The sequence below is a fragment of the Pseudophryne corroboree genome, chromosome 2 (assembly GCF_028390025.1).
Source record: "Pseudophryne corroboree isolate aPseCor3 chromosome 2, aPseCor3.hap2, whole genome shotgun sequence".
NCBI lineage: Eukaryota > Metazoa > Chordata > Amphibia > Anura > Myobatrachidae > Pseudophryne > Pseudophryne corroboree.
Window position 1 is genome coordinate 169,940,992 of NC_086445.1, and position 25,155 is coordinate 169,966,146.

The 25,155-nt window shown below is 45.3% G+C and overlaps 1 protein-coding gene across 7 annotated transcripts in view; it reads right to left on the minus strand.

Annotated features, from left to right (window-relative positions):
• Positions 1-25,155, minus strand: part of CDADC1 (cytidine and dCMP deaminase domain containing 1) — a 77,416-nt gene that overhangs the window by 47,543 nt on the left and 4,718 nt on the right. For all 7 annotated transcript variants that reach the window (XR_010206525.1, XM_063952005.1, XM_063952004.1 and 4 more), the window contains 2 exons: positions 7,256-7,359; positions 2,224-2,404 (listed from right to left, as the gene is read on the minus strand). Coding sequence is in view for 6 of the 7 variants with exons in the window: in XM_063951999.1 (XP_063808069.1) it covers positions 2,224-2,404; positions 7,256-7,359 (285 nt within the window). In the remaining variant the exon portion in view is untranslated. The remainder of the gene's footprint in view (positions 1-2,223; positions 2,405-7,255; positions 7,360-25,155) is intronic.

The window sequence follows — 25,155 nt, forward strand, 5'->3', positions numbered from 1 at the left end:
AAGGCTCCGGTGACCATCCAGGCTGTACCTGTGATCGTCCCTCTGGAGCTGATGTCCAGTAGCCAAGAAGCCAATCCATCCTGCACGCAGGTGAGTTCACTTCTTCTCCCCTAAGTCCCTCGTTGCAGTGATCCTGTTGCCAGCAGGACTCACTGTAAAATAAAAAACCTAAGCTAAACTTTTCTAAGCAGCTCTTTAGGAGAGCCACCTAGATTGCACCCTTCTCGGCCGGGCACAAAAATCTAACTGGCTTGGAGGAGGGTCATAGGGGGAGGAGCCAGTGCACACCACCTGATCGGAAAGCTTTACTTTTGTGCTTTGTCTCCTGCGGAGCCGCTATTCCCCATGGTCCTTTCAGGAACCCCAGCATCCACTAGGACGATAGAGAAACATAGCTACATCAGCAGATGACACTGGAATAAGTATCAGGTGGCAGAAGACTGCTGATGGCAGAGGGCCCTACTTGTTAGAGCTTACATTCTAAAGGGGAGGGGTAGACGGACAGGGGTGACACAGACAGGGTACATAGAGAGCGTGGAACAGAGAGTTAGGATGAGATTTGGCTGGGTTTGGCGAAGAAGTGGGTCTTAAGGGGCAAAGGGGTTGCTCTGTGTCAGGAACACAGCCGGAAATAGGAAAAATACTAGATTTGTCCCAATTACGTAACCGTGAGAAAACTCCAAAGGCATTCACAATTCGCAACACTGAGCCCAGAAAGTCATCCACATTATCTAAAAATAGGAGCATGTTGTCAGCATATAGCGATACAACTTCTTCCATTTTCCCTGACTGGATCTCTCTAGCAAGCGGACAACAGGGCCAAAGTGTATCCATTAATTGAGACTCGGCTGCCAGAGAAGAATACAGCAACTGAATCCAATGGATAATACGAGGACCAGAAGCAAATTTATGAAGTACTTCTTAGAGGTAGCCGAAGGCATAAGAAGAATCAGAGCCAAAGAATTCCCCAGCATAAACCCAGTCTGGTGTTCGTGGATAATGGAAGTAATTACTGAATTCAGATGTGTAGCCAAAAGCTTGTTATCCAAAAGTTGTACTTTGACATCCGTGGATAAGAGGGAGATGGGCCAATAGGCATCAGGGAGAGTGGGGTCCTTCCTAGGTTTTGCCAAAACTGGGGGGACGAATATAGTCCCATTCAGTCAGAAAATTAAAGACATCTAACAAGTGAGGGATAAAAAAAAATCCTTGAACCTCCTGTACACCTTCACAGGAATCCCATCGCAACCAGGAGCCTTGGAAGCTGGAAAGGAAGAGACAGCTGTCTTTGCTTCTTTCACTGTGAATGGAGCATCAACGAAATCAATAGCTTCCTGGGATAATCCCGGCAGAGTAATAAACTGCATGGTGGAATAGGAAGCTCTAGGTGTACAAAGAAGAGAAGCACATGAGAGGTCGGAAATCCCCCTAGGCAAATAGCTCACCTCCGATACCCTAAAAGACTCGGAGAGATTAAGGCTAAATCTATACAAGAAAATGTATGGAAGGTGGTAGAGTGGAAAGAATATTGAGCAGCAGAGGGGTAATGGATCCTCCAAACATCCATCCACCATAGCACAGAGACCAATTTAGCGAACGGAGTAGGGGAATGAAAAGAAGAGGTAGGGCCAGAAGATTCTCTCCAACTGTATAGAGTGAGGGTCCATAACATTATTAAAATCTCCCAAACAAATAGCCAGAGTAGCCAGGGGTAAAAGAGGTGCCGTACGGAGGATCTCATTACTATTTGGAGGAGGAATATAAATGGCCAGAATATGAAGCAAAGTGTTATTAATACATGCATGCAGGAAAACATAACTACCATGGAAATTCACCTGACTCAGTTCAATGCAGACATTAAGGGATTTTTTTTTTTTAATCTAAACCAGAAACGCCCCTAGCATTTTGGGAAAATGTGGAATGATACATCCAGCCAACCCACGTTTACCACCTTACGCTCAGTCAAGAGAGCCTGTGAGAGACATACTATATCTGCTGGGTATTTCTTAACTTGGACCAGGACAAGAGAGCATTTTATTTTGTCATTCATGCCACAAACACACCAACTGGGCAGGTGGAGAGCCTCATCCCCCCAGCCATAGTACCAAAAGAAGAATAGTACAGGAGAAAAGAAGGAAATGGGGAGAAATACCAGGAAAAAAAGCATTAGCAAATGAAAAGCATAAGAACCTGCCGGGACCCCATTGAAGGGTCATAGCTTACCATTTACGATCATTTTTAAGCAGGCTGAGCATGGTTTCCTGGAGAAGTAGAGATCACAGTCCTTGAGTCTGGATCCATGCTTGATGACTGCAATTTGACCAGCATGAAGCTCCTTACTGGAACAGTGGAGACCAATGACTTTCATATTTCCAACCACAACAAGACCAGTCTTCTTAATCTGCTGTAAGTAGTAAAACACCAGATTCAGAAATCACGTAAAACAGTTTATAAAGCAATGGATGATAGCGCTGCGGAAAATGAACATCCACAATTATTTAAAAGAAAACCATACAAGAAGAAAACTAAAACTTGAAACTTCCTTTCAGGCATTGTATAGTGATTATTAGCAGGGATTTGTTATATTTTAATCATTTGTAGACAATTTATAATTACTATTATAATCATCTGACAAATCAAGCTACATGTCGTAATAAGCTACATGGTAGTTTTTCAGATGATGATTGTAAGCACTTGTTGAAATTGACAGACTGTAAAATGCCTTGTGCGTCATACACTTCTCCAACAGTTCCTATCTTGTGAGAGGAGGAAAGCGAGAGACCTTTGTATAGCTTTTATGTATATATAACATTAAGGACATACTGGCTGATCATGGTTTTCCCTGGTTACCAGGAGGAATAGTTCAGTTTAGCAAGAATTCATAGACACACAAAGCAGATAGTTCTGTAGATAACTAAGCTTAGTAACACCTTTATAGAAGCGAGGGTTAGTCATAAACCAGTAAATACATTATACATTCATCTCTTAATGTTGACTAACATCAACACAAATTATGGTTTTATATTGAATAGATTATTCCTAAATGAAGGGTTATTGCGTTTAGTAATTTATTTGTGTGTTTGTCCTTCTTTACTCCGAGGAGTACAGATTTAACATTTTATAAAAGTATTAGGGTGGGATGTACTAATGTACATCGCCGCCCTGCGCCACGATGCTGATTGCATATCTACTTACATATGCGATCAGCATTGCGGAGGACAGCTCTTCCGATAAGAGCTGTCCTCCACGATGCGCAGCTGCTGCCTAACTTCGGCCCCCGGGAGTCAGTCTGCGCAAGCGCAGAGTGACGGGGGGTGGGCGCGAGGTATACTGGGAGGGATCCCTCACACAGTGCCGTGGAGAGAAGCCCATAGGCTTCTATGGGGTATAGTAAACAAAAGCGGCGCTCACCTGCCGGCCGAGGGATAGTACATCAGGAAAATGCATTAAACAGGGTTTACCGCATTTTCCGCTTAGTACATCCCGCCCTCTGACAGTTTATATTTTATCTGGCAGGCATCCATTAAGGAGCAGTTACTAGGAGTATGTGTAAATGAGGCACATTTAGTATTTTAATATTTTTCATCAACAGTTGTCAGTGCCCCAATATTAAATTCCCTTCTAGAGACATATTCCAATGGGATGCGGTCAGGATCCCGGCAGTCGGAATAACGACGCCAGAATCACATCACAGCTTGGAATGCCATTGTCGGTATCCAGACATTGATTGTCTGGATACGAGGACTACCGGGACGCCACACTCATCAACCAAGGGGTGGGGGTGGGGGATTTCGGGTGGGAATTTGGTTGCAGGTGGAAAAGGTTAAAAGGTTAGGGTTAGACTGCGGAAAGGAAGGGGGGGGTGGGGGGGTTGGCACCACCAGGGAGGGTTAGGGTTAGGCTGCGGGGGGGGGGGGGTAGAGGGTTAGGTTTAGGCTGCAGGTAGGAAAGGTTGGGGAGAGGCACCACCGGGGAGAATTAGGGTTAAGCTACAGGGGGGGAGGGGGGGATGTTAAGGTGAGGCTGCAAGAAAGGCTTGTTAGGGTTAGGGGGTTAAGAGCTCAGGATTACCTTAGTTATTTGCAGTCCAAAATATATTTAATGACATTCTATAGTTATTACGGGGTCGTTTTTGTAAAATGTTGATTTCAGATCTATTTTGAATTCATATTTAGCATCAAAAGATTGTGACTTGCAAATAGGTGCTTATAAAGAAACTATAAGCGCCTATATGTCAGATTGAATCCTGGTGAGGTTTTGTTGATGTAATTAGTGTTTGGGCAGCTGTTTTGCGCCGTTTACTAAGGATTCCCTCAGTTTTGTATGTTCTATTTTGAAGTAAATTTATATAAACGGACATCGACAGGATTTGCAAGTGCAAAATCTGCATATTTATCATCCGTTGTGTATCATCTTCATTTGAAACCAAAACATCAACGTTAGTCGGATTTTGCAGGTGTAATTGCTGTCTTTTTGATCTTTTAGTTCAAAACCAACAGCAAATAGAAGCTAAAACACAACGGCAAACATGTCCAAACAGAAGTACTGTATAGATCACTATGATCTGTGCAAGCATCTTAAGTTAAAGGAAGAGTTAAAAAAATATATTTTAAAACATGGTGTGGGTTCCCCCGTAAATCCATAACCAGCCCGGGTGGGATGTCCCACTGATTTTCCATTAACCAGCACCAGGCTAAACCAGCCGGTGGAGCTTATACCATGGCAGGAACACACACATCATCATAAGGTCCCCCTGCCAACACGTAAGATCTTCTCCAGTCTAGTCAGCCCAGGCTTGGTCTCCCCTTCCAAGGCCTGGGCTGAAAGCATCCCTGGTCCCCACCCAATTAGCAGAACTGTGGGGGTCCCATGCCAAGAATCCCTGCAGTTTGGGTCTCCTGTATAATTTAACAATAGCAGGTGCTAGCTCAGTATTCATTACTGAAAGAGAGGGGAAGGGGCCACAGTTAAGTTGCTGGAATATTCATGAAAATGAAACAAGTACATTTACAGCGGATAAGGTCCTAACAGAACTCTCAAAGCTGAAAGTGGATAAATCTATGGGGACAGTTGGGATACATCCAAGGATACTAAAAGAACTTAAAGAGGTGCTGGTAGCACCATTGGCAGAATTATTCAACCAGTCATTAGCTACAGGAGTAATTCCAGAGGACTGGAAAAGAGCAAACGTAGTCCCACTGCACAAAAGTGGACGCAAGGAAGAGGCAAGCAACTACGACTAGTGAGCATCAGTAGTAGGAAAATTGATGGAAACACTCTTAAAAGACAGAGTTGTAGATGATCTCAAATACAGCAATATACAGGATCCCAAACAGCATGGATTCACTGGGGGAAGATCATGTCAAACAAATCTTATTGACTTTTTGACTGTGTGACTAAAGTGGTGGATAAAGGTGGAGCCGTGGATATAACTTATCTAGACTTTAGTAAGGCTTTTGACACTGTTTCACATCGCAGATTGCAAAATAAACTTGAACGTTTGGGATTGGATACTAGGATTACTGAATGGATAAGATCTTGGTTGCAGGATAGAAAACAGAAAGTTGTGGTAAATGGAGTGCATTCACAGGAGGGAAATGTTACCAGTGGAGTACCCCAGGGATTTGTACTTGGACCAGTGCTTTTTAATATCGTGACATTGCAAATGGCATTAGAGGGAAAGTATGCCTCTTTGCAGATGATACAAAGGTATGCAACAGGGTAGACACACCAGGAGGGGTAAAAACAAATGATTGAGGATCTAGGTAGACTAGAGGAATGGTCAAGAGTGTGGAAATTACAGTTTAATGCCAAAAAAATGCAAAATTATGCACTTGGGTCTCACAAATCCAAAGGCTAAATATACTATTAATGGCACTATACTGGAAACTACTGAGGAGGAAAGGGATCTATGAGTCACTATTTCAGGTGACTTAAAGGCAGGTAAGCAATGTAACAAAGCAATGAGGAAGGCGAGGAAGGCAAGTCAGATGCTTGGCTGCATTAGGAGAGGAATCAACAGCAGAAAGAAAGAAGTAATAATCCCACTGTATAGGTCATTGGTACGGCTGTGTTCAATTCTGGAGGCCATATCTTCAGAAGGATATTAATACATTAGAGACTGTACAAAGAAGGGCAACTAAAATGGTGCATGGCCTACATCACAAAACATACCCAGAAAGACTAAGAAATCTCAATATGTATAGTTTGGAGCAGAAAAGGGAAAGAGGAGACGTGATAGAAACTTTCAAATATATCAACGGGTTTAACAAGGTCCAGGAGGGAAACATTCTCCAAATGAAGAGAAGCAATAGGACACGAGGACATGTACTGAGACTGGAGTGGGGGGAGGTTCAGGGAGAATTTGAGGAAAAATTACTTCACAAAAAGGGTAGTGGACAAGTGGAATAGCCTCCCATCAGAGGTGGTAGAGGATAAGACGGTAGACCAATTTATACATGCATGGGATAGACATAAGGATATCCTTACAAAGAATTAAGGATCAAATAAGGTTTGAGATAAAAAAAAAATGTTAAAAAAAAAGAAAAAAGGGGGCAGACTAGATGGGCCAAGTGGTTCTTATCTGCCGACACATTCTATGTTTCTATGTAGCCACTACTGCTTTATTGTCTCTATGCACTATTTGATATAACACAGCTATACAATAGTTTTAATGACAGATTGCATGTTAAATATGCAAAAATATACATTCACTTCATACTTGCCTACTCTCCCGGAATGGCCGGGAGGCTCCCGAAAATCGGGTGACCCCCGCGGCCCCCCGGAAAAGCAGGCAAGTCTCCTGATTTGAGGGGTCCCCCCTGCCCGTCCGCCCACTTTGTGTGTAAAGTGGGCGGTACTGGCAGTCGATGACGCGATTTTTGCTGAATCGCCTCATCATAGCCACGCCCCCTGCAGTGTAATGCCGGTGATCGCGGCATTACAGAGCGGGGGCGTGGCTTAAAAGAGGCGTCACCATAACCCCGCCTCGCCTCCAGCCCACCCCCTCCTTACGTCAGAGAGCTCCCCGGCCCGCCTGTTGAGCCAACCTGGCTGCTCTCTCCCGCAGAGAGCACCCAGAATGTCAGTAAGTATGATACCCTGCAGTAGAATAACAAGTGAAATAGAGTAAGTCACCAAGTAACAGAGCGAATGATTGTAGCCTGACTTCATTACTGCTAGAATGAGAAATGACAAAATTATCTCAAATACAATTTAAATGTTTACTTCCAAAATGCATTGGCCATGACAATACCTGGGGTCTCTTTCGGTCATCGCCATCTACAGGGGGAGGAAAGACCTCCATCCACAGGCTCAGTAGTGTGAATAAATTGAATCTAGAAAGCCTCGGTACCTGACCTGCAACCGGAGGAAGATGTAAAACAAGACAGATATTTATATATATGTGTCAGGTTACAGCAGAAATCATTTATGTGCTATTTTGAGAGACTATTTAGAAACCTGCAGAGCGACAAGAAAAAATATGTGAACCTTTTCAAATTAGCTGAATTTCTGCATAAACTGGTCACAAAATACAATCTCATCTTCAGCTAAAGCTAAGCTCACACCAAATATTGGGCCAATTGGCTGATGACTGATCAGCCCGATAATTGGATCATGTGTATGCATAAGAGTGTGTGGAGTGTCAGAGTGTTTTACAGTAGCTGATAAACTCTGAAAACGCTCCTGGTCAGGAGGAAGATATAGCAGGTGCTGCACACGCTATATTGTTCCTGCAGGGCCGTATTAAGCCTTCGGGGGGCACTTAAGACCAGGGGGCCCACAGCTAATACTCCGGCCCTCACCCTATCGTCAGCACTGCTTGTTACTCAGCTGCCTAATGATAAAGCTAAATATTTATCTTATAACATTCACTATATATTGGCCCTTTGCTGACAGATAAAGTCTGCTTGTGTTCGCTAGAGCGGATATGTGGAGGACGGACGAGCCGCCAATTGATAAAGCTAAATATTTATCTTATAACATTCACTATATATTGGTAAGAGACTCAGTACGCAATGGGCGTACGGGGTACCGTAAGGGTACGCACTCAGCGTAGCAGACGCTAGGCCGTGGTCGAGACGCACGAGCGGCACGTTCGCTCACGGCTTACGCTGGGTATCGAGCACGCTATAGGCAGTCCGAGTACCGTAATGCAACGCCCACAAGAGGAACACGAGCGGCGCAGACGCTCACAGGATGACACACCGTAAACCTTGTATGCAACACAATGTAACGCTGATTACCCTCCGTTATGTAAAAGTTGCTTGAGCGATTGAGACACTCCGATTACCCTTAGCAATGTAGTGATAAAACACACAATACCTTGTAAGGTTCCAAAACCTTTGTCTAGATGATTTTAGTATGTAAAAGGGGAAAACAGTTACAGTTTATACACTACAGCACTAACATAAAACATCTACACAGAATAACGGAAAATATACAATATACAACAGCATAACAATAACAGAGAGAGAGAGAGAGTATGGCAAATACAAACAGATAATAAGTTCTAATAATATACTCTACCGTTACATACTAAACACAACTGCTCAAAACCTGTCTGACCCTTCGTATCATGTAAAGAGGGATCTCTCTGTCCATGAACCAGTTACACTAAACAAACTCACTGATATTATTAAGAGGACCATAACCTATAAAATACACTATTTGGATTAATTATGTAACGATCGAGTCGCCCGCCAGACGCACACAAACTCTACCGTAAATGCACATACCACGCGCCTGAGCGCACGACCGTGGAGGCGCCATCACGCAACTGCGAATATGCGCACGCACGGGAGAGAATGTGCACGTGCAGCGGGCAAGCGCATGGGGTTAGTACAAGGCATGAGAATAACGATATTTTTCGACTTTGACAGTCCACCCTTTGGCAGTCACCAATAACTGCCACTTCCTAAACAAAACAGAAAAATATATGTCATCATGTAAACACCTTTTTATGATTGGGTAAGGGAATTGAGGAGAAGGTTAGAAAGATATGACCTAGTGAGACAGTAAAAGCATGTGTGTACGAAATCCATGTTTGAGGGGTCATGTATCATCGTGCCGTACGTGTTTTAAATCAAGCTTCGAGGTATTTGCGAAGTATACATTTGAATCCTTCTTATCCCTTATCAAGGGTCTGTGGATGGGCTGTCAAACTCTACCGAGCTCTTTTCGGCTTTTGGTTGCAACAAATGGGGGAGCACATTTAGTTGATGATACATGAAGGGGGGAACATGTGAATGCTAATATGTGAGAATCACCTGTCGACTATGTGAGATACTACCTGGAGGTTGTAGAGATGAAGATAAAAAACAATCGTTATAAATGCAGTCGTAAACTATGTGAGTTTAAATAAACAGTCGCCGATTGAGGTCTTGTCTGATGTCTTGTCTTGATGTACATGTTGTCTGATGTCTCTCGGTGCTTTTGTTGTAAATAGCGAGCAAAAGCTTTTCCATTGTCCATAAAATTACAGTCTCTAAAGTATTGGGCTTTCGTAAAAAGTTAAAGTCACTAGGGATATTGGGGGCTTGTGGCATAGTTCATCAATGGTCTGTATAAAAGAGGTTGTCAAATTCTTCTTCCAAGCGGATGTCTTTGTACCTTGGAGGAAAACAAAGGAGAAACGGGTGAAAGAAACGGACCGTGGAATCACATTTTCATCACAACATTGTCTCTATCGTTGGGTCATAAATCAAATTAGTTGTTGTTGTTAGTACAGTGTCCTCGCTCCTCAGACTCATCACTCTAGTACTACCTTTACACTTCGTTAAAGTCCGAACGCATCTAAATATCAGGCCAACCAATATGACGACTCCCAGAATACACAAGAGAAACTTCCCTACATCCATTATAATACCTTGGGCCCATTCTCCTAAACCAGAGAACCAATTTCGTGGGTTCAACCATGACACCCAACTGGTCAGCTCATTACCCACAGCAGCGAGTGTGAGATTGTGTTTCCTTCGAAACTCCCACTTTAATTGTAAAATGTCATCCATCTTTTGGTCTATGACCTCGGCTGGGTCCTCCGTGCTGTTTGTAATATACGTGCAGCACTTTACGCCGTACTGAGTCGCTAGGGTAACACAATACCCGCCTGTCACTGCTGTGAGATAATTGAGAATCATCCTATGCTGAACCAGCTCTGTTTTGTAGGCTTGTAACTCTTTCGCAGTGTACCTGAACGTGTCGTCATACATTTCGGTGATATTGTCTAACAAGTTCGCTAGCGCAGATATATATCTATAATTTATCACTCCTCTGGCGGTACGAGTGATATCTAACGCGAGTAGGAATTGAATCCCGGTGGATTCATGGATCAGATCAGAGGCCGGATGCTCTGTCCTCTCTATCAGGTGCCTTTTAACGACGTGCTCGTAATGAGTGTGAGTATAAGGAGCTTGGGCACCGCGGTGAATGTCTTTCATTTTGATATGGGATACAGTCATTACTTCAGGCAGTACTTTTCCAATGTAACACAATCCCTCTGAGTTTGGGGCAAGCCACTTATATGCCTTTCTCCCGCATATGAAATATGCATCATCGGGGAGAACATATGGGACAGAGTATGACATTACCATGTTACAAATTTTCCATGTGAAATCTCCTAACCCTAATTCTCCCATCTGTCTAGTACACGTATCCGGTTGTACGATATGTGCACAGTATCCTGGTGATACTTCTCCAACTCGCATGGTCCTACTTCCTAGAGTGTACCTATACCGGTAATTATTTTCCACTGTCGGCTATCTGGCGTATAAGCTCTGTGTCTATGGGCATTCTATCGGCTCTATATGAAAATGTCATGGTTTGATTACTCCATGACACTTCCCAATTTCCCGGCTTTCGGGGATTGGAGATGTTAAAGCATACTAAGGACTTATCCACATGATATTGGTGGAGCTTCAAACTAGGAGGACTAGAGATATTAAACCTCTTGTCCACCGGCCTCCCACCACTTAACTCAAGTACCTCTCCTACAGTTAAAGGGAATGGTACTAGTCCTGATTTGCTATGACCTTGAGGTACTTGAGAGCATACCCAACAGTCTGTCTGGTTTAACACTCTACCCACTAAGGAGTGATAGTCACTCAATGGATGCCGGTCCATGTGGACATTAAAACGCTTCGGGCCACAACAATCCTGTTTCAGCCATTACCTTGCTTAATTTGTTTTTAATAGTGCTGTTTACTCTTTCCACTTTCGCACTCGCCTGGGGGCGGTACGGAGTGTGCAGCTTACTATTAATTCCCATCAACTTACACATTGCTTGAAAAACTTCACCTGTAAAATGGGTACCCCTATCACTCTCAATGATTCTAGGGATACCGTACCTACACACAAATTCCTGCACAATTTTCTTTGCAGTAAACACAGCGGTATTTGTGGCCGCGGGAAATGCTTCAACCCAATTTGAGAACACGTCAATACAAACCAATACATATTTTAAATTTCTACAAGGTGGCAATTGTATGAAATCAATTTGTATTACCTGGAAAGGACCATCTGTAGGAGGGATATGGGATGGCTCTGTTGGTATTGCTTTTCCGATATTCTTCCTCAAGCAGGTGAGACATGTCATCGCTCTTTTACCCGCATGGGAAGAAAATCCTGGGGCGCACCAATAAGCTCTTACCAATTTACACATTCCTTCTTTGCCTAGATGAGTCAGCCCGTGTGCCGCTTCCGCTAGACTTGGAAGGTATGCTCTGGGTGCCACTGGTTTACCCTGTCCATCTGTCCAGAGTCCTGAGGACTCCTGGCCATATCCTTTTGACCTCCAAACTGATTTTTCTTGTGGTGAACACAAATTTTGCATTTCATACAATTTCTGTGTGTTTACAGTATTAAATACCATCAGTTGTGTGCTGTCTGTCTGTATGGGGGTACTGGCTGCTGATTTAGCAGCTTCGTCTGCTCGGCTGTTACCAAGTGATACCGGGTCTTGGCTATACGTGTGAGCTTTACACTTGATAACAGCCACTCTGTCGGGTTCCTGTATCGCTGTTAGAAGTCTTGATGTTGGCTGCATGCGCTACGGGTGTGCCAGCTGCCGTCATGAAATTTCTGAGGCGCCATAGGGCCCCGAAATCATGGACTACTCCGAAGACGTACCTAGAATCTGTGTAGATATTAGCTGACTTGCCTTTAGCCAATTCGCATGCTCTGGTTAGGGCAACCAGTTCAGCAACTTGTGCTGAGTGTGGTGGGCCTAGGGGTTCCGCTTCTATGGTACCTTGGTCATCTACGACTGCATATCCAGTACACAAGTCTCCCGAGTCCGTCTGTCTGTGACAACTGCCGTCAGTGTAGAAAGTAAAATCTACATCTTCCAGTGGGTTATCACTGATGTCAGGCCTTGCCGTGAAATTTTGGGTCAAATATTCCATACAATCATGTGTGTCATTTTCCTTACTAAATCCTCCTTCACCATCACTATCATCCTCCACCCTTTGTGCCTGTCCAGGCACACCTGGGAGATATGTTGCAGGATTTAGTGCGCTGCATCTCCTTATGGTGATGTTTACGGGGGCCATCAATGCCAATTCCCATCTTGTAAACCGCGCTGATGAGACGTGTCTGGTTTGGGCAGAATTCAGTAAAGCTGACACTGCATGTGGTGTATGAATTGTGAGGTTGTGTCCTAGCACTAGATCTTCGCTTTTACTTACTAGCAATGCTATTGCTGCAACACTTCGCAAGCATGTGGGGAGGGATCGCGTTACCGTGTCTAGCTGAGCGCTATAGTAGGCTACCGGCCTGCTGGCATCACCATGCTTCTGGGTTAAGACACCTGCCGCACACCCAGCACTCTCTGTTCCGTACAGCTCAAAGGGTTTTCCATAATCTGGCATGCCTAATGCTGGTGCCTGCGTTAGGCACTGTTTAAGTCTCTCAAATGCCATCTCAGACTCGTCTGTGTGCGAAATCCGATCAGGTTTGTTTGAGGAGACCATCTCCTGTAAAGGCAAGGCCAGTATGGAAAAACCTGGGATCCAGTTACGGCAATACCCACACATTCCTAAAAATGTTCTAATCTGCTGCTGGGTTTGTGGCAGGGTCATGTCACGAATTGCTTGAATTCTATCAGCGGTAAGGTGTCTCAGTCCTTGTGTCAGACAGTGTCCCAAATATTTTACCTTGGTCTGGCATAATTGTAACTTATCTTTGGAAACCTTGTGTCCGGTGTCTGAAAGATGAAACAGGAGTTGTTTCGTATCTCTCAGGGACGATTCGAGCGATTCCGAACATAGCAGTAAGTCATCTACGTATTGTATTAATATTGATCCACTCTCAGGTTGAAAAGACTGTAAACAATCATGCAAGGCCTGTGAGAAAATACTTGGACTGTCAATGAAACCTTGTGGTAATCGAGTCCAGGTGTACTGAACTCCTCTGTATGTAAATGCGAATAAGTATTGACTGTCAGGGTGCAGAGGTACCGAGAAGAAGGCGGAGCAGAGGTCAATCACAGTGAAAAATTTGGCAGTGGGAGGGATTTGCATAAGGATGACAGCTGGATTTGGCACTACGGGGAATTGACTCTCAACTACTGTATTTTGTTGATCCCTCTTAGATCCTGCACTAATCTGTAACCCCTCCCCCCACTCTTTTTAACAGGGAAGATGGGACTATTGGCAGTGCTGGACGTCCTTACCAGAATGCCCTGTTGTAGCAAGCGCTCTATTACAGGGTAAACTCCTAACTCCACCTCTGGCTTCAGAGGGTATTGTGGGATTTTTGGAGCTATCCTACCATCTTTTACTTGTACAACTACTGGGGCTACGTTTGCCATTAATCCAGTGTCTTGTCCATCCTTGGTCCAAAGTGATTCCGGTATCTGGGAAATCATTTCCTCTACCTTGGACGGACACCTATTTACAACAACAGTGTGTGACATTAATCTTGTTGGGGAATCTAGCATATCCTGCACTTCCTGAGCGTGGTTTTCGGGTATGTCCAAGAACACACCTTCAGGAGTACAATATATGACACATCCCATTTTGCACAGTAAATCTCTCCCTAGGAGATTAGTCGGAGCCGATGCAGCCAGCAGAAAAGAATGCTTGGTATGCAAAGGCCCTATCGTAATCTCTGCAGGTTTGCTTAAAGGGTAGTGTTTTACTACTCCTGTTACTCCCATGGCTGGAATTGTTTTACCAGTGGTTCTCATGCCCACGGTCGAAATTATCACTGACTTGGCCGCCCCCATATCTACAAGGAAATTTAGAGATTTACCAGCTACATCAATTGTGACCTCGGGTTCACTTCCAAGGCTCGCAATTAATTTCACTGGCTGCAGACTACAGGTGTGGCCCCACCCCTATTGTATGTGGTGACCTCCCTGCATTGCGCTGGCAGCTATTACCTGTGAAGGGGGTAAATGGGAACTATCAGAGACTTGCCAGTCTCTTCTTGGGGGATACCTTTTTGTTTCCCCTGCGTGTGGCTCATAACTCCGTCTCTGCGGTCCTTGATCCCAATTTCGTGTGTCATGTCATTGTCTAGGGGGTTGATATGAGTTTTGTGCATTTTTCAATCTACAGTCTCGTGCAAAATGTCCCTCTTTATGACAGTAATAACAAGTTACCATATTTGACTTACCCACAGGGGTCTGAGACTTATGCTGAGTTGGCCTTGTGGTAAGGGCCTGTATACTTACAGCCATCAGCTTATCACTCTGCGACTCCCTGTGTCTGGTGATGTTCCGATCATGATCAATAGCGGCCTCTCTCAAAGTAGCCACCGACAAACCTCGCCAACATGGTTGGGTGGTCTGTACCCTCGTCCTCAATACTTCCTTTAAACCATCCATTAACACAGATACTGCTACTTCTCTATGATTCACATTTGTCTTAATGTCTTCTATCCCTGTATACTTAGCCATTTCCTGCAGTGCCCGATGAAAATAATCAGCAGCTATTTCTCCTTCTTTTTGCTTGATGGAGAAAATTTTGTTCCATTTAGCAACAGCTGGGAAATATACTCCCAGCTGCAAATTAATTCTTTTCACATTATCTTGATTGTACTCCTCAGTAAGGGGTACCTCTTCATCTAGTCTACAGTCAGCTATAAATCTCGCTGAGTCGACATTGGAGGGTAAACATGCCCTTAGCAATATCCGCCAATCTTTGTTATTGGGCTCCACAGTATTTCCTAGCTCTCTAATGTACTTCTGGCTTGCAACTAGATCTTTCCTAGGATCAGGGAATTCAGACACCATTGATCTTAATTCCGTTCGGGAAAAGGGGCAGTGCATGGCGATGTTTCTGACAGGAGTGACTCCTGAAGTGTCAGTTTTCCCATTTGGTACTGCAATTACCCTAACAGGATTAAGTTCAATAACATCATTCTGAGTAGATTCTACAACATGTGGTGTAATGGTTTCAGCATAGTGTACAGTGCCGTACTTACCAGTTGATACGACCTCACCTGTCCCCCCACTAGGGGCCTTTGATACTGCTCTTACTGGTTGGGCCGTGCCCACTGTTGTTTCTGCTATGGTGGCTGCTAGAGAGAGTGCCGATATTGTTGTGGGCTCATCCTCTTGGTCACAATCCTGGGGAAAGTTTAAAACAGGGTACAGCTTGCACGAGTTAGTATTAGCATCAACAATCTTAGTTACATTATTCTTAACATCTATACAGTTACTAAGTGCATGTTTATCATACACCAGTGTGCCATTCTCTGTAACCACTTTCTCTCCTGTTATGTATGGTGGTGGGGTAGCGGTGGCTATCAGTTTCCTGATAGGGTTAGATCCAGCCGCTTGAGCCAATCCTCTTTGTATTTCACCTTCCTGTTGCCATAATTGTAAATAATCATAATGTTTGATCCGTCTCTTTGCAGATTTAATGAGACATATCCTTCTCCTTAGATTTTGTAACACCTCGAGGCTAAAACTGCCTACCCGTGGGAACTTTTCCCTGTCATGCACAGTCATTCTTTCCCATTCATCGCACAAAACCTCTGTGTGTGAACCGTATTTCTCACACATGATATACCTTGCCGACCCTATTGGTCGGTTTACTAAATCAACCTGGACCAGGGTTGATCGCCCCCTACCTGAACAACTGGCCCCCATCTTTGCAGGTGTTGCTTTCACGACCTCTGACCTTCAAATCAGGGTCTTCAGCGAACCCTTACAAAAACCAAGATGTCCGGGGTAGGCTGACGGTGAAAGTTTACCGAGTACCTCCACTCACTCGCCCACGTCGACCAATACGCCCACACACTGCCTTAGCGCTGGCGTACTCAACCTAGGGCCCCTGCGACCTGAACCTCTATTTACTGGAACGTGTGGGTGTGATCCGAAGAGCACTTAATCCTTCCCAGTAAATATCAGTTGCTGGAGAATTCCTGAGTGACCAGCGAACCTCCCTTAAAATAAAAAAATTACACAAATCACGTTAGAATGTACAAATAGCGTTTATGACCCCTCTAGCGTACGCAAATGGTACTGGGTCAAGTTACAAACTAATGCACACAATTACATGCGGTACAATCGTACTGCACATAAGCAACTAATCTTATGTGCGGAACGACCAGTGGAATCGAAAATTGTGGCTGCGAATTCCTTCAGCCAGAGCTTAATGGCCTATATGGGTATTGCACCAACCCTCCTGGTGTTGTGCTTCTTGACTCTGGGGGTAATTCCAAGTTGATCGCAGCAGGATATTTTTTAGCAATTGGGCAAAACCATGTGCACTGCAGGGGTGGCAGATATAACATTTGCAGAGAGAGTTAGATTTGGGTGGGTTATTTTGTTTCTGTGCAGGGTAAATACTGGCTGCTTTATTTTTACACTGCAATTTAGATTGCAGATTGAACACACCCCACCCAAATCTAACTCTCTCTGCACATGTTATATCTGCCACCCCTGCAGTGCACATGGTTTTGCCCAACTGCTAAAAAATTTCCTGCTGCGATCAACTTGGAATTACCCCCTCTATCTATAGCGGACTTCCTAATCCGCTGTACCTAGACCTCCTGGTCTGTCTCTGGACCTCCTGGTCCGTTACCTCCTGGTCTGCTATACTCTAATGCTCTTATATTAATATGTTAACAAGGGATGCCTCCCAAGCCACCACGCTGTCACTTTCACGTATGTACCTCACGAGAACTCGATTTCCTGTGGTTCCACCCCAAAAATGAGAAACTTATATATATATATATATATATATATATATATATATATATATATATATACATACACACACACACACACACATATACACATACACACACTCTTTCACCTCATATACTCTTTACTTTCGTTTCTGCGCAGAAATCCCTTTCATTCAGTATCACAGTCTAGTCCCAAAGGAGTTACAACTAGAGAAGGATTATTTACGCTAAAATTTAGGACACTGAGAGTGACTTGCGCTATTATCGCGTTGCCTCTGTATCGCCTACTAAAACAATACTATATATCCCTACGCTCCGTTGCGTAATATACGCTACGTGCGTCGGCCCTTGCGTACGCTAGTCCCGCCCTTTGTTAGAGACACGTGTACGCAGGCCAGACACGTCCACAGTAACACAAGTAACACGTTTCTATCAATGCAAATGATATTTAACTGTAATCATTTACTGAACACCACACAGAACTTCCTTGTATCTTAGGCAAGCCGTGTGCGTGTTTTACAAATTACTCCCTTACGTATTAATTTTACTTTCTCTAACGTCCTAAGTGGATGCTGGGGACTCCGTCAGGACCATGGGGTTTAGCGGCTCCGCAGGAGACAGGGCACAATAATAAAAGCTTTAGGATCAGGTGGTGTGCACTGGCTCCTCCCCCCATGACCCTCCTCCAAGCCTCAGTTAGATTTTTGTGCCCGGCCGAGAAGGGTGCAATCTAGGTGGCTCTCCTGAGCTGCTTAGAATGAAAGTTTAAGTTAGGTTTTTTATTTTCAGTGAGTCCTGCTGGCAACAGGCTCACTGCTACGAGGGACTTAGGGGAGAGAAGTAAACTCACCTGCGTGCAGGATGGATTTGCTTCTTAGGCTACTGGACACCATTAGCTCCAGAGGGAGTCGGAACACAGGTCTCACCCTGGGGTTCGTCCCGGAGCCGTGCCGCCGACCCCCCTTGCAGATGCCGAAGTTGAAGAGGTCCAGAGGTCCAGAAACAGGCGGCAGAAGACTTTCAGTCTTCATAAGGTAGCGCACAGCACTGCAGCTGTGCGCCATTGTTGTCAGCACACTTCATACCAGCGGTCACGGAGGGTGCAGGGCGCTGGGGGGGGCGCCCTGGGCAGCAATGTATTATACCTTTTTTATGGCTAAAATACATCACATATAGCCCTTGAGGCTATATGGATGTATTTAACCCCTGCCAGATCTCACAAACTCCGGGAGAAGAGCCCGCCGTTTTAGGGAGCGGGGCCTATTCTCCTCAGCACACGGCGCCATTTTCCTGCTCAGCTCTGCTGTGAGGAAGGCTCCCAGGCTCTCCCCTGCACTGCACTACAGAAACAGGGTTAAAACAGAGAGGGGGGGCACTTATTTGGCGATATGATTACATATGTGAAAATGCTATAAGGGAAAACACTTGTATAAGGGGTTGTCCCTGTATAATTATAGCGTTTTTGGTGTGTGCTGGCAAACTCTCCCTCTGTCTCCCCAAAGGGCTAGTGGGGTCCTGTCCTCTATCAGAGCATTCCCTGTGTGTGTGCTGTGTGTCGGTACGTGTGTGTCGACATGTAGGAGGACGATGTTGGTGAGGAGGCGGAGCAAATTGCCTGTATTGGTGATGTCACTCTCTAGGGAGTCGACACCGGAATGGATGGCTTATTTAGGAATTACGTGATAATGTCAACACGATGCAAGGTCGGTTGACGACATGAGACGGCCGGCAAACAAATTAGTACCTGTCCAGGCGTCTCAGACACCGTCAGGGGCTTGTAAAAACGCCCATTTACCTCAGTTGGTCGACACAGACACGGACACTGACTTCAGTGTCGACGGTGAAGAAACAAACGTATTTTCCTTTAGGGCCACACGTTACATGTTAAGGGCAATGAAGGAGGTGTTACATATTTCTGATACTACAAGTACCACAAATAAGGGTATTATGTAGGGTGGGAATTATCTACTTGTAGTTTTTCCTGAATCAGATAAATTAAAGTGTGTGATGATACGTGGGTTTCCTCTGATAGAAAATTATTGGAGGTATACCCTTTCCCGCCAGAAGATACGGCCGCCCTCAAAGAGCCAGCTGATAGGAAGCTGAAAAATATCCTAAAAAGTATATACACACATACTGGTGTTATACTACGACCAGCAATCGCCTCAGCCTGGATGTGCAGCGCTGGGGGGGCTTGGTCGGATTTCCTGACTGAAAATATTGATACCCTTGACAGGAACAATATTTTATTGACTATAGAGCATTTTAAGGATGCATTTCTATATATGCGAGATGCGCAGAGGGATATTTGCATTCTGGCATCAAGAGTAGATGTGATGTCCATATCTGCCAGACGATGTTTATAGACACGACAGTGGTCAGGTGATGCAGATTCCAGACGGCACATGGAAGTATTGCCGTATAAAGGGGCGGTCCATCGGACCTGGTGGCCATGGCAACAGCTGGAAAATCCACTTTTGTTACCCCAAGTCACATCTCAGCAGAAAAGGACACAGTCTTTTCAGTCTCAGTCCTTTCGTACCCATAAAGGTAGGCGGGCAAAAGGCCAGTCATATCTGCCCAGGGTTAGAGGAAAGGGAAGAAGACTGCAGCAGGCAGCCCATTCCCAGGAACAGAAGTCCTCCACAGCTTCTGCCAAGTCCGCAGCATGACGCTGGGGCCATACAAGCGGACTCAGGTGCGGTGGGGGGTCATCTCAAGAGTTTCAGCACGCAGTGGGCTCACTCGCAAGTGGACTCCTGGATCCTACACGTAGTATCCCAGGTGTACATTGGAAATTCGAGACGTCTTCCCCTCACAAGTTCCTGAAGTCTGCTTTACCAACGTCTCCCTCCGACAGGGAGGCAGTATTGGAAAAAAATTCACAGGCTGTATTCCCAGCAGGTGATAATCAAAGTACCCCTCCTACAACAAGGGAAGGGGTATTATTCCACACTATATTGTGGTACTGAAGCCAAACGGCTCGGTGAGATCTAAAAGATTTGAACAATTACATACAAGGGTTCAAATCAAGATGGAGTCACTCAGAGCAGTGATAGCGAACCAGGACGATATGGTGTCACTGGATATCAGGGACGCTTACCTACATGTCCAAGTTTTGCCCTTCTCACCAAGGGTATCTCAGGTTCGTGGTACAGAACTGTCACTATCAGTTCAGACGCTGCCGTTTGGATTGTCCACGGCACCCCGGGTCTTTACCATGGTAATGGCCGAAATGATGATTCTTCCTAAAAGAAATATGGACGCTTTCCTGATAAGGGCAAGGTCCAGAGAACAGTTGGCGGTCGGAGTAGCACTATCTCAAGTAGTTCTACGACAGCACGAGTGGATTCTAAATATTCCAAAATCGCAGCTTTTTCCGACGACACGTCTAATGTTCCTAGGAATGATTCTGGACACAGTCCAGAAAAGGATGTTTTCTCCCGGAGAAGAAGACCAGGGAGTTATCCGAGCTAGTCAGGAACCTCCTAAAACCAGGAAAAGTATCAGTGCATCATTGCACAAGGGTCCTGTGAAAAATGGTGGTTTCTTACAAAGCGATCCCATTCGGTAGATTTCACGCAAGAACCTTTCAGTGGAATCTGCTGGGAAAATGGTCCGGATCGCATCTTCAGATGCATCAGCGGATAACCCTGTCTCCAAGGACAAGGGTGTTTTCTTCTGCGGTGGCTGCAGAGTGCTCATCTATGAAAGGGCCGCAGATTCGACATTCAGGACTGGGTCCTGGTGACCACGGATGCCAGCCTGAGTGGCTGGGGAGCAGTCACACAAGGAAAAAATTTCCAGGGAGTGTGATCAAGTCTGGAGACTTCTCTCCACATAAATATACTGGAGCTAAGGGCAATTTACAAGGCTCTAAGCTTAGCAAGACCTCTGCTTCAAGGTCAGCCGGTATTGATCCAGTGGGACAACATCACGGCAGTCGCCACGTAAACAGACAGGGCGGCACATGAAGCAGGAGGGAAATGGCAGAAACTGCAAGGATTCTTCGCTGGGCGAAAAAGCATGTGATAACACTCTCAGCAGTGTTAATTCCGGGAGTGGAAAACTGGGAAGCAAACTTCCTCAGCAGGCCTAACCTCCACCCGGGAGAGTGGGGACTTCAGCGGGAAGTCTTCCACATGATTGTAAACCGTTGGGAAAAACCAAAAGGTGGACATGATGGCGTCCCGCCTGACCAAAAAACTAGACAAATATTGCGCCAGGTCAAGGGACCCTCAGGCAATAGCGGTGGACGCTCTGGTAACACTGTGGGTGTACCAGTCAGGGTATGTGTTCCCTCCTATGCATCTCATACCAAAAGTACTGAGAATCATAAGAAGGAGATGAGTAAGAACGATACTCGTGGTTCCGGATGGGTCAAGAAGGACTTGGTACCCAGAACTTCAAGAGATGCTCACGGAAGAACCGTGGCCTCTACCTTTAAGAAAGGACCTGCTCCAGCAGGGGCCTTGTCTGTTCCAAGACTTACCGCGGCTGCGTTTGACGGCATGGCAGTTGAACGCCGGATCCTGAAAGGGCATTCCAGATGAAGTCATCCCTACCCTGGTCGAAGCCAGGAAGGATGTAACCGAAAAACATTTTCACCGCATTTGGCGAAAATATGTTGCGTGGTGTGAGGCCAAGAAGGTCCCTACAGAGGAATTCCAACTGGGTCGTTTCCTACATTTCCTGAAAACAGGACTGTCTATGGGCCTAAAATTAGGGTCCATTAAGGTTCAAATTTCGACCCTGTCAAATTTCTTCCAGAAAGAACTGGCTTCAGTGCCTGAAGTTCAGACGTTTGTAAAAGGGGTACTGCATATACAGCCTCCTTTTGTGCCCCCAGTGGCACCTTGGGATCTCAATGTTGTTTTGAGTTTCCTAAAGTCACATTGGTTTGATCCACTCACCACTGTGGAATTAAAATATTTCACATGGAAGGTGAAGATTCTATTAGCCCTGGCTTCAGCCAGGCGTGTGTCAGAATGGGCGGCTTTATCATATAAAAGCCCTTACTTAATTTTTCATTCTGACAGGGCAGAATTGAGTACTCGTCCTCAATTTCTCCTTAAGGTGTTTTCTGTTTTTCACATGAACCAACCTATTGTGGTACCTGCGGCTACTAGGGACTTGGAGGACTCCAAGTTACTTGACGTTGTCAGGGCCCTGAAAATATATGTTTCCAGGACGACTGGAGTCAGAAAATCTGACTCGCTGTTTAGCCTGTATGCACCCAACAAGATGGGTGTTCCTGCTTTTAAGCAGACGATTGCTCGCTGGATTTGTAGTACAATTCAGCTTGCACATTCTGTGGCAGGCTTGCCACAGTCAAAATCAGTAAAAGCCCATTCCACAAGGAAGTGGGCTCATCTTGGGCGGCTGCCCGAGGGGTCTCGGCTTTACAACTTTGCCGAGCTGCTACTTGGTCAGGGGCACACCCTGACTGAGGAGGACCTGGAGTTCTCTCATTCGGTGCTGCAGAGTCATCCGCACTCTCCCGCCCGTTTGGGAGCTTTGGTATAATCCCCATGGTCCTGACGGAGTCCCCAGCATCCACTTAGGACGTCAGAGAAAATAAGAATTTACTTACCGATAATTCTATTTCTCGTAGTCCGTAGTGGATGCTGGGCGCCCATCCCAAGTGCGGATTGTCTGCAATACTTGTACATAGTTATTGTTACAAAAATCGGGTTATTCTTGTTGTGAGCCATCTTTTCAGAGGCTCCTTCGTTGTTATCATACTGTTAACTGGGTTCAGATCACAGGTTGTACGGTGTGATTGGTGTGGCTGGTATGAGTCTTACCCGGGATTCAATATCCTTCCTTATTATGCACGCTCGTCCGGGCACAGTATCCTAACTGAGGCTTGGAGGAGGGTCATGGGGGGAGGAGCCAGTGCACACCACCTGATCCTAAAGCTTTTATTATTGTGCCCTGTCTCCTGCGGAGCCGCTAAACCCCATGGTACTGACGGAGTCCCCAGCATCCACTACGGACTACGAGAAATAGAATTATCGGCAAGTAAATTCTTATTTTTAACTACCAATAGCAACAAATCTTTCTCAGCACGTTATCAATGATAAATGGCAAACAGGAAGGCGAGATGTGAAAATTACACAAATGGAAAATGCAGGTGTGTGCGTGTGTTGCGTACGCAATGTGTATCAAACAGAAATAAAACAGTTTTAAAAGACAATAGCGTACTGTTCTTACCTTCCGGTTCCGGATTCCACCAGCACTCCTACAGCGTAGCGATGCAGACGCTTATCTAGTCAGCACTACCGTATCCCTCACCACCAACACGGATACGAAGGGATACTCCTTCCCGCCCTTTGCTGACAGATAAAGTCTGCTTGTGTTCGCTAGAGCGGATATGTGGAGGACGGACGAGCCGCCAATTGATAAAGCTAAATATTTATCTTATAACATTCACTATATATTGGTAAGAGACTCAGTACGCAATGGGCGTACGGGGTACCGTAAGGGTACGCACTCAGCGTAGCAGACGCTAGGCCGTGGTCGAGACGCACGAGCGGCACGTTCGCTCACGGCTTTCGCTGGGTATCGAGCACGCTATAGGCGGTCCGAGTACCGTAATGCAACGCTACTAGCGTAGCGGACGCTGTGCCCACAAGAGGAACACGAGCGGCGCAGACGCTCACAGGATGACACACAGTAAACCTTGTATGCAACACAATGTAACGCTGATTACCCTCCGTTATGTAAAAGTTGCTTGAGCGATTGAGACACTCTGATTACCCTTAGCAATGTAGTTATAAACACACAATACCTTGTAAGGTTCCAAAACCTTTGTCTAGATGATTTTAGTATGTAAAAGGGGAAAACAGTTACAGTTTATACACTACAGCACTAACATAAAACACCTACACAGAATAACGGAAAATATACAACAGCGTAACAATAACAGAGAGAGAGAGAGAGAGAGAGAGAGAGAGAGAGAGAGAGAGTGTGAGTAAGTATGGCAAATACAAACAGAGAATAAGTTGGTTACAGAGAAGAACTTACACACTGGGGAATGATCGCTGCGCAGTCCTGGTATCAGCTCTCAAGTTAGTCAGTGATGAAAACCTTTTGTGGAGAGTAGACTGAGCTGGCCCAGACTGGCTGCCTTATATACACTACATACAGTACACTACAAGGGGCCTACAATCTCATTGTTCATTGGACACAGGAATCATAACAAAAGGTCATAGGTTGATTCGAACAGGTGGGCTGTGACTATTTCATACTGCTCAGGTGGGAGGGAATCTCAGGATTCCCGCCGCATGGATAATGAACTGCAAATACAGTAAATGTCCATAAACTTCTTATAGACATAACTATTCGCAGGAGCGATAACTCTCTTTCAAACCAATACCGGAATGTTTCTAATAATATACTCTATCGTTGCATACTAAACACAACTGCTCAAAACCTGTCTGACCCTTCGTATCATGTAAAGAGGGATCTCTCTGTCCATGAACCAGTTACACTAAACAAACTCACTGATGTTATTAAGAGGACCATAACCTATAAAATACACTATTTGGATTAATTATGTAACGATCGAGTCGCCCGCCAGATGCACACAAACTCTACCGTAAATGCACATACCACGCGCCTGAGCGCACGACCGTGGAGGCGCCATCACGCAACTGCGAATATGCGCACGCACGGGAGAGAATGTGCACGTGCAGCGGGCAAGCGCATGGGGTTAGTACAAGGCATGAGAATAACGATATTTTTCGACTTTGACACTAAACTGCTGCAGTGGTGGGGGTGCTGTCATTTACTGCAGCAAAGGACAGTGGTCACTGGCGGGAGTCGTCTGAGCTTCTCTCACAAGTGCTGGTGGGTCCCCTGGGATTTGCCTGGTGACACTGTCACTACAGTAATAATGGGTGCACAGCTACTGTGCATCAGTGAGAGACCAGCCGTAGCAACAGGAATCCTTAGCAGCTGATCTTGTAGCCGGTGGCTAGGAGTCTTTGTGCTCAGTGGCTGCTGTGCAGT